The 10,632-nt window shown below is 45.9% G+C and overlaps 1 protein-coding gene across 1 annotated transcript; it reads right to left on the reverse strand.

The window, feature by feature from the left end:
• Positions 1-649: 649 nt before the first annotated feature.
• LOC134396028 (16 kDa beta-galactoside-binding lectin-like) lies at positions 650-10,403 on the reverse strand. Its single transcript, XM_063122354.1, has 4 exons — positions 10,322-10,403; positions 4,651-4,730; positions 1,211-1,382; positions 650-861 (listed from the first exon to the last, which is right to left on the reverse strand). The coding sequence occupies exons 1-4, from the start codon at positions 10,328-10,330 to the stop codon at positions 715-717; spliced, it is 408 nt and encodes a 135-aa protein (XP_062978424.1). The 5' UTR covers positions 10,331-10,403; the 3' UTR covers positions 650-714.
• Positions 10,404-10,632: the final 229 nt, after the last annotated feature.

The following is a 10,632-nucleotide window of genomic DNA, read 5'->3' on the forward strand; positions in this document are numbered from 1 at the left end:
AAACACTCATCTAATCTTTCCCTTCGCTTCACAACCACTGTTCCATGCTAAATAACTGCTTCTATATTCCAAAACTGTTTGCAAACCCTGATTTTAAAAAATAGTCTCTGCATCTGCAGTTTTGTCTTTTAAACTCACTTCAATCATAACCCCATCAGGACTATAGGAAGCAGCAGTTTCTGCAGCTGAAACTCTCCCCACGCCCTGAGTTCGATCCCGTTTCAGGCAGCTGGCTTGGGTTGACTCAGCCTTCCATCCTCCCGAGGTCGGTAAAATGAGTACCCAGCTAGCTGGGGGAAAGGTAATCACGGCCAGGGAAGGCAATGGCAAACCACCCCACTATAAGGCCTGCCAAGAAAACGTCAGCGAAAGCTGGCATCCCTCCAAGAGTCAGTAATGACTCAGTGCTTGCACGAGAGGTTCCTTTCCTTTCATTTCTTTGCTTCTGCTTTCCTGATCTCTTGACATTTTCTGGGGGTCATTTAGAAGGGGGGGTCATGGGACACTGGAGTTTTGCCCAAAGTTCCTGCTGCATTGATTATCAGGCATTATTTTATTAGGAGTACCTTGGTAAGCCTTCTCATCCAAGCCGGTATGTCAAAAGGAAGCATAGGAGGGTGGCAACAAGACAGAGAAGATCTAGTAAGCCAATACATTTTTGTTTATTTTGAGGTTTTCCTGCTAAGGGATGCACAGAAAGGGTATAATCTCAGATCAATCAATCTTGATGGATTTGATACTGATGTCTCCCTCTACGGAGAAGTACTGTGCAGACCCCAGCCCTAGCCGGTTGGGGAACCTGACCTCCTGGTCTCCATTCATCTTCACCGTCACCTCCTCACCATCAAGGGCGACACAGATCTGGCAAGTAAAGACAAGGAGTTAACTGGAACATAAGAAGAGCCCTGCGGGATCAGACAGAGGGTCCATCTAGTCCAGCACTCTGTTCACACAGTGGCCAACCAGCTGCTGACCGGGGACCCACAAGCAGGACATGGTGCAACCGTACCCTCCCACCCATGTGCCCCAGCAACTGGTGTATACAGGTATATTGCCTCTGAAACTGGTGGTAGCACAGAGCCTTCTCCATCAGGAATCTATCCAACCCTCTTTGAAAGCCATCCAAATTGGTGGCCATTACTACATCTTGTGGTAGCGAATTCTAGAGTTTCGTTTCAGGCTCTTGCTGTGCCTAATGCCTCCTCCTCACCTTGGTCTCTTCCCCCCGCTGGAAGGGGAACTTCGCCTCCCGCAACTCGAAGCCCCACTCTCCCCTTGTCTTGGAGTTACATACGATGATATTGCTGTCTCCAAGGCTCTCGAAGCGAGGGTTGAAGTGAAGGATCAGATCCGAGCTATCCTGGCCCAGGTTGAGGGCAAAACTAAACAAAGGGAAGGACGCGTTAGACACCAGGAAAGTTGCACATTGGGGGCTCCGTCTTCATACAAGACAGTAGAACCCAATCCTAACCAGTTCCATCATTATAGTTCAAGGAAAGGAACCTCTCGTGCAAGCACTGAGTCATTACTGACTCTTGAAGGGACGCCAGCTTTCGCTGACGTTTTCTTGGCAGGCCTTATAGCGGGGTGGTTTGCTGTTGCCTTCCCCGGCCATGATTACCTTTCCCCCAGCTAACTGGGTACTCATTTTACCGACCTCGGGAGGATGGAAGGCTGAGTCGACCCGAGCCAGCTGCCTGAAACCAGCTTCCGCTGGGATCGAACTCAGGCCATGGGGAGAGTTTCAGCTGCAGAAACTGCTGCTTTACCACTCTGTGCCACACGAGGCTCTTATAGTTCAACCCCCCCCTCAAAAAATGAAGCCCTCAGCAAATAGTATTGTATTACCCTATTGCTAATCTCTTATCCTTATTAGCATTCCCAACCATCTGTCAGGGATGCTTTAGGGTGGATTCCTGCATTGAGCAGGGGGTTGGACTCGATGGCCTTGTAGGCCCCTTCCAACTCTGCTATTCTATGATTCTATGGTTGCTAGGGCAGGGGCAGCAAGCACTGGTACCCAGAGTCCACAATTACTGCTTTTCTCTCCCCCTCACTAGGGTTGCCATATGTCCCAGAAAACCGTGAATGTCACGGTTTCCAAGCATTCCCAAAATGTCCTGGCTGGTCAGTCCAGAATCCCGGATTCCTGGTTCAGCCGCCTGGAGAAATTCCAACCTCCAAAATGGTGCTTTGAGCCTGCTCAGTGGAGTGGCGGCAGCAGCAGAGAAAAAGGCGCATCACTGGCATCTTTTCCAAAGTGCCCATGCTCCTCCACAGGCTCAGCTCAGTCACTCACCAGACTCACCTTACTGTGTCTGCGGCTGCGTAGAAGAACAACAACCGCAAGGAAAGGCACACGTGCTCTCCTCAGGCTGCCTGAGTCCCATGCAATGCAAGGGAGTTTGGTGAGCTTGGCGGGTTGCGGTCACAGCTTTAGGGTAAGCGCCGGGCAAAGCTGCTGGGTTATTTGTGGGGTTTTGTGGGGGTGAGGGGGTGAAGGAGAGGAAAGGAGAGAGGGGAGAAAGAAAAGACAAGCCCCCCCCCCAAAAAAAATTGTCCCGGTGTTGTGGATTCAGAATATGGCAACGCTACCCCTCACCCCAGTTTAATCCTTTCTTGTGCCATTAAAACTTGAACTGCCTGACAACTTGTCTGGGCCCAATTCAAAGTGCTGTCATTAACATTCAAAGCCCTAAATGGCTTGGGGCCAGGTTATCTGAAGAATTGTTCTCCTCCCATATGTATCTGCCTGGACCCTAAGATCATCTTCAGAGGTCCCTCTCTGGGAGCACCTGCCAAAGGGAGTGAAGCTGGTGGCTCCCAGGAAGAGGACCTTTTCTGCTGTTGCACCCCAGATGTGGAATGAGTTCCCCAGCTGAAGACATTTTAATTTTCCCAATATTTTAGCATTTTACCCATCCTAGTCTTTTAACTCCAGTGTTTTAAATCTGTATTTTAAATCTCTGCGTTGCTGCTTGGTTTTATTCTGGTTGTACTTTTATACTGTGGTTTAAGTTTCCATATTTTATACTTTTAAATTGTCCTTTAATTTTTATGAACCGCCACTATTGGGCAGTATAGAAATAAAATAAATAAATAATCTGCTGAACTCACTATTTGAAAAGTTTCACCTATTTGAGCAAAGCATCACCACACATCTGCTGCTAAGAGAGCTTCAGCTATGGGGTGGTATATAAATGTAATAAATAAAAAGTAAATAATAAGCCCCTAGAGCAGGACTGGAGGTAGTGTCGGCTAGGGTGACCATATGGAAAGGAGGACAGGGCTCCTGTATCTTTAACAGTTGTATTGAAAAGGGAATTTCAGCAGGTGTTGTTTGTATGCATGCAGCACCTGGTGGAATCCCCTCTTCATCACAACAGTTAAAGCTGAAGGAGCTATAATAGAGTGACCCAATACAAAAGAGGGCAAGGCTCCTGCAGCTTTAACTGTTGTACTGAAAAGGGAATTTCACCAGGTACTGCATGCAGACAAATGACACCTGTTGAAATTCCCTTTTCTCTACAACTGTTAAAGATACAGGAGACCTGTCCTCCTTTCCATATGGTCACCCTAGTTTTGGCTCCCAGCTTTCAGAGGCCCTTGGGCAAGATGCTCTCAGTGGGGCCCTTCTCCGAAGGGCCCGTTTCCTCACCAGCATCATTGCAAACCATCTATTTGCTCTCTTTCTCTGAGCCCAATCCATCCAGCCAAATAGGAAGAGTAGAAGGAGCCAGGCTAGGGGACTCTGGGGGCTGGCTGGAACCCCACTGCACAGTTCTAGACCCTGGCATGTGCTCAACAAGGTGGACCTCTGACCCTGGCTTGAGCAACATCAAGGCAGTGTCTCTCAGTGTTATAAAGATAATGTGCTTTGTTTGAAAATAGGGTATTGACATCTTCAAATACCACCATTCTGACATTGAGATATCTTCTTAAAACTCATCTCTTTATATAGGCTTTCCCTGAAGCATAACTCAAGGGCAAAGGAATGTCATAATCCAGATCTGTGGGTAAGCATGAAACAAAAAATAGACCAACATCTTCCAACAAACAAAGGGGCTGTCCGTACACAGGGAAAGCCTCACAGTGGCAGGGCTGGGCAGACGGAGGCCAGTTGGCATGGGCCTATGATTCTTAGGGGGCCTACTCCGAGTCCCCCTGGGATGGAGCCTGGTGGAAGGTGATCAGCGATTGGTCACCTTCCACCAGGAAGTGGCGGGGGTAGCTCCGGGGACCTAGATGGATGCCCAGAAACCCGGCTCTCCCTCCTCAGCGTCAGGATTACTTGACGCCACCCTGAGAGAGGAAAAGCGCTGGGAACCTAGTCCCATGAAGACAGCACACACACCCCATCCATCTATGGTTTGTAACACGCAGCAGATTTATTGCTGCTTAACTTCATTGTGTTGCTTTGATTGTTATGTTTAATGCTGTTTTTACGCCACTGCATTTTATGTTCGCAGCTTTGATATTTTCCTGGAAAGTGGTATATTAATTTGAATAAATGCAATTTTTTATGTGGCACAGAACTAAAATGCCGGGTTCTAGAATTGTTAATGTTCTTTTTTTTCCCCTCCTGTTGATTTTAAAGTTAATCCAAGGCATAGATAAGCTTAGCTATATAACCTTCACAACAATACAAACCTCTTGGCATCTGGTGCCACTTTTCCCTTCACTTTGATGCATTCACCAACCTTGATGGACAAGTGGGAAAGAACCGTTTTCTGAAGGAAGGGGAAGCCAAAAAGAAGCATTAGAATGTGTGTAATCTGGAGTACGAGGACACATATCATATCTCCCTACCCCTGTGGGATAGGGAAACATTTTCTACTAAAAAAAATTGCTCCCTGCACATTGTAGGAAGTTTGGAAACAGACCCACAGAGAGAGGGGTACATAGAAACATAGTTCCTGGCCTATAGCTTGAAGAGCAGCCCACACTCATACACGCATCGTGTGATCTTTTTAAGACGCTGGGCCTGAGCACCCCACCAGGATGAGGGGTTGAAAAAAGGCGCCAAGGCAAGATGGACGCAAGAAGCTGGACCGTGCCAGAGGCCTCTCTAGTGCAGCATCCCATTTCCCATAGTGGCCAACTACATCCTCATGTGGGTGGAATCTCCTAGGCATCACCCCCCCCTCCCAAAAAGAGAACAGATTTGCATAACGTTCACCTATGCTGATTTATGCATAGATACAAATTTAGAATTACAATAACTTAAATAGAAATATTATAATAACTTAACTAGAAATGCAATACAGCTGACCATAGTGGGGAAAACTGTAACCAGGAAACTGTAACTGTCTGTGTGTGCTCAGACAGCTGTTGTCCAGTTGCTCACAGCAGATGAGCAATTTCAGAGCCATTGCTGCTCTCTCTCCTTTCTTATTGGTTCTTTAACTTGGAACTGGCTTCAGACTGGACAGCCCTTCCAATAGGCAATACCTTCAAATAAGGGACCGTGCTCTGTAAAGTAGGACAAATGGCCACCCTATGCCTGGGGGTCCAATGGGAAAGCCCACAAGCAGGACATGAAGCCATCTCCTGCTGTGGCTCCACAGCAAGTGATATGCAGAGGCATTCTGTCTGCTTCTACTCCTGGAAGTAGCCTATAGCCATCATGGCCAATAGCCATTGAAAGGACCTTGTCCTCCCTTTTAAAGCCACATAGGTTGGTGCTCATTGTCACGTCGTGTGGACAGCAAGCTCTCTGGTTAGCTACTCTCTGATGGGGGGCATGTAGCCCTCCATAAGTCGGAATGGAATTCCCATCATGCCTTTTACTCAACCACGTACAGTTTGGTAGTTTTCTGGCTTTTGCTGGCTGATGGGTGCTGCATGCCAACAACCTATGGAGGGCCATACCTTCTCCATCCTTGTATGAAGGAATACATTGGCCCTGTTCAGACAACATGCTAAACCATGATGGTTAAGCAGTTTGAGCTAAACAGTATGGCTTAACATGTCACGTGAACAAGTGTGTCATGTGAACCATTCCTAACCATGGTGGCTACAGAACCACTTGCTGCAAAAGGGTTAGCAGATTAACTATGGCTTAGCATGTTGTCTGAACGGGCCCTTTGTTTTGCCTATCCTCACTATTGGATGAGCTCATGTCCTCAACAATTATTCCAGGGTCAGAGAACCTCTTTCAGCCCAAAGGCGAAATTCCAATTCAAAGAAGCTCTCAGATGCTGTTTTCCACGGGGACAAAGGTAAACAGGGCGTGGACAAAAACCCCAAAAATACCAAAAGCTTTTGGTTTAAAGCTCTTAACTACCAAGAACTAGGCCTTAAGAGAGGCATTTCAACTTTTTAGCATGGGGAAAACATCTACACAAGAGCCAGGAAACCACCAAGCAATAGGTGAGATTAAGGGAAGGGCGTGTGGCCTTCTGGGGATGAATCCAGAGAACTGGCTTCATCCCTCCAGGCCTGAGGTTTTACTCTCCTGAGCTAGTCCTTCCCCCTTCCTAGGAAATTTGGAAATTGTAGTTTTGCAGAGGGAGGGGAGAAATTAAGAGAACATAGGAATGCACAAGGGATGTGCCCAGACGCACCCTAATATCTCAAGTAATAAGCGCCAAATTGTGGGGGGCATTGAGTAGGGATCCAGATGCAGCAGGAACAGCCCTCTGGCTGCTCTGCCACCTTGTTGAAGAAACGCTGCCTCTGAGAGAGCACCATTACTCCCAGCGGCAGTAATCCAGATGCAGCACCATTTCCTTCCCAGCGAAAAGGAATCACTCCGTTGGAAGCCTCTCTTCAAAGAGGCCAGGAGGAGGGCCCCCAAAAGCTCAGGGCTGGGCAGGGGGGGGGGGGGGCAGTGGGGCCAGTTGGCATGGGCCTACAATTTTGAGGGGGCCTACTCCAAGTCCCCCTGGTAGAGGCAAAGGGGGACCCTTTGGTAAAGATTTGTTACAAAGTAGCTTGATTTTTCTGATGTTGTTGATGAATTTGCCCAAAGAAAAGCACGTAAAGCATTTCTGAATGTGAAGAAGTGATGTCTTATATACATCTTGAATAAAAGTGCTTGCCATTACCTTTTTTATAAATCGTTCTAGTTCATATGTATTTAGAACTGATTAAAAAAAATGTAATGAGCAGTTTGAAATGGGGCCTACATTTCCCATCTGGCCCGGGCCTATTACCAGCTTTGCCCGGTCCTGCAAAAGCTAATATGGCCTTGTAAGCCCCTCCTCCAGCCAGTGTCACCACAAAAAACCACCAATACTACTGCTTGAGGAGTGTCTCATTCCCTGCCCCTCACCTTGACTGCGGAGTAGTAGGGCATCAGAGTCTACAGTGTTTAATAAATGAATGAATTAAAATTAAAATGTCCTTTATGATTGAGTATTTAATAAATATTCGCCATTAAATAAACTCCGGAGTGCACACCCTAATGAAATGTGTTGTGTATGCCTATGGAAGAGAAATATGGCCTCCAACCATAGAGGTGAAAAGAGACAAGATTTTCACAGCTGTTACATCTCATTTGCAGAGCAAGAGTGTAGTGCAAAAGAAAAAAGGGGGAGGGTTACTCTTCCCCAGCATTTCTGTGAATTCAATTGGGGAAATGGCATAGTTGACACTCGACAGGGGGTTACAAAGTTTCCAGTACTGGAAACTATAAATCCAATATTGATGGGGGCCATGACAGAATTTGTAGGTGAAAACCTGGCTCCATGAGATTCCAGCCCCTGTCTGGAATTGGTTTTGTAATACGCCGACTGGTTAATGAGTAAAGGAAGAGTAAGACAATTTTGTTTGAGTTTCGCCAGTGCAGGCCAGTAGGGTCTCTTTCGTAATATTTCACAAGGAGTCTTTCAGAAATGCTCATCTCACTTTGGTCTTTGGAACTATTGTTACAGCTTGCAATCCTGTGTTACTCACAGAGCTTCCTCAAGGCCAGACGGGATAATCTTTAAGTAAACAGCCCCTCGTAAGCACCACTGTTATGGCTTACTGATTCATATCAGAACATTAAAAAATCCCTAGCCTTGTTGTTCCTATATGGCAGACCAAGATCACTTCCACACCATACAAAGTGTTAAAAGTCCCCCAGGAACCAGAAGGATCTGCTCTCAGATAAGGCTGCTTACTGAGTAAGTCACTGTGATGTCTTTCGACCTTCTTCTTCCGAGCAGGAGAAATGCCTAGATCGGGGCTCCGAAGCTTTTTGGTCCAGCTGACACATTTGGAATTTTGAGTGGCATAAAATGGATGCTGCAAAGGGGCGTGTCCATTCATAACATAGCTGCCATGGTGGACATGGCCAGTCCTAAAACACTCATAAAACAGGGCAGCATGTTTACTAACAGGGACTGGCCAACTAGACTACATCAAGCTAGTCCTCTTCCAGCTTCATTGAATCAGGTCCAGGTCCGGGCCTGATTCAAAGCGCTAGTATGAACATTTAAAGCCCTAAATGTCTTGGGGCCAGGCTATCTGAAGGAACGCCTCCTCCCATATGTACCTGCCCAGACCCTAAGGTCATCCTCAAGGGTCCTTCTCCGTGAGCCCCTGCCAAAGGAAGTGAGGCAGGTGGCTACCAGGAGGAGAGCCTTCTCTGCTGTGGCACTCCAGATGTGGAAGGAGGTTCGCCTGGCATGTACACTATATTCTTTCAGATGCCAGGTGAAGACCTTTTTATTCTCTCAGCATTTTAACAGTCTATAAATTCAATTTTAACTTTGCTGTTTAAAATTTGTATTTAAAATTTGTATTTCATAGAATAGTAGAGTTGGAAGGGGCCTATAAAGTCATCAAGTCCAACCCCCTGCTCAATGCAGGAATTTCTACACTGCTGCTGTTTTTATCCTGGTTGTGCTTTTATATTGTATTTTATATTACGGTTTTATACTGCTGTTTTATACTTTGAATGGTTTTAATTTTTGCGAACTGCCCAGAGAGCTTCAGCGATTGGACGGTATAAAAATGCAATAAATAAATAAATAAATCTCCAGAAAGCAAACTCATTAGACTAAAAGAACCTAAGTACCAGGTGGGTGTGGGGTCTGAGCTCCAAAACACAAGACTACACTTTTGAACCCAAATACAGATAGTGCTGGAGGGAAGCCCTTTGCTTTGCAGCATGCTAGCCTCCCAGTTAAAAGAAAGAAAGAATTCTTAAGTTATAAAGTAAAGATTAGGAGGGGCAGGGAGCCTAGCGGGACAAGAGAGTTGTTCACGTGATGCTTGAAACCCCAACTCATGCATGCAAGCATCGGTAGAGGTGGGTAGTTCCTTGCAAGGCAAGCCCAAGGTATTTATTGATTCAAGCAAGCAAAGCACGCACACATGTCAGGGCGCATAATAGCCAAGGCAAAACATCTTACAAGTAACTGTCCCCGTCCCTAGCAATAAGACAACTATAATAAATTACACAGTTGTTTCTCTTTTATACAAGTAGCCAAATGTAGGGTGACCATATGAAAAGGAGGACAGGGCTCCTGTATCTTTAACAGTTGTATTGAAGAGGGAATGTCAGCAGGTGTCATTTGGATATATGGAGAACCTGGTGAAATTTCCTCTTCATCACAACAGCCCTCTTTTAAATCTGGTCACTCTAGTATAACTCCTGCAGCTTTAATTGCGGTGATGAAGAGGGAATTTCACCAGGTTCTCCATATATACAAATGACACCTGCTGGAATCCCCTTTTCTATGCAACTGTTAAAGATACAGGAGCCCTGTCCTTCTTTTCATATGGTCACCCTAGCCAAACGGGTATCTCACTCTGCCCAATGGTAGGGCTGGCCCCAGTTTTGGGGCTCAGAAGAAGCATGTACGCCTGAATAAGAACACTTAAACTATAAAGTATTTGGGGAGCTTAGCTGTAGCCACGTGTGTTGTATTAGTTAAGAGAACAGCATCTTTCTCCTTTCTTAATTGGAGCACTAGTTTTTTCTCCAGTTGATTATTAAGGAGATTTCAGCAGCAACCTTCCCCAACCTGGTGCCTTTCAGGTGTTGGACTACAACTCCTAATCCAACACCTGGAAAGCACCAGGGGCTGATGGGAGTTGAAATCCAAAGTATCTGGAGGACACCAGATTAGGAGTTCCAGAATAAAACATTACATAACCTTCAGAAAGCTACAGTTCCCACGCACCCACACACACACATATATTTCTAAAAAAAAAAAAAAGTCATTACATATTATTGGCTTAGGATTATGTAACGTCCATTCCCCTCTACAAAAAGATAAAATAAATAATCATACCCAATTATATTAACAACACAAGGACAAAACCAAACAAACACCTTAAGCGTTCAAAGGTCTACTACTTGCACCGGCAGGCTAACATAACTTACAGTTTCCATTGCAATCTTAATGACTCAGCTCCAAACAAACACAGTGCTTGAATACTCCTGGATCTGCTGTCTGACCTTTAAATAGTGGCAAGGAAAACGCACTGCATCCCTCCAGCCAATGAGGCACAAGCTGATTACCACCAATCAATTAGAGTAGAAGGGCCTGGCCCATGGTGCTTAGAATCTCACAATTCATCCAACCAAATCCTCTCTCTGTTTGATTTGTGTCCTATTCCCAGCCAATCAGAGACAATATAGGCATGACAGACAAACACCTAAGAACATAAGAAGTACCATGCTGGCTGAGGCCA

The sequence above is a fragment of the Elgaria multicarinata genome, chromosome 3 (assembly GCF_023053635.1).
Source record: "Elgaria multicarinata webbii isolate HBS135686 ecotype San Diego chromosome 3, rElgMul1.1.pri, whole genome shotgun sequence".
In the NCBI taxonomy this organism is placed as follows: Eukaryota; Metazoa; Chordata; class Lepidosauria; order Squamata; family Anguidae; genus Elgaria; species Elgaria multicarinata.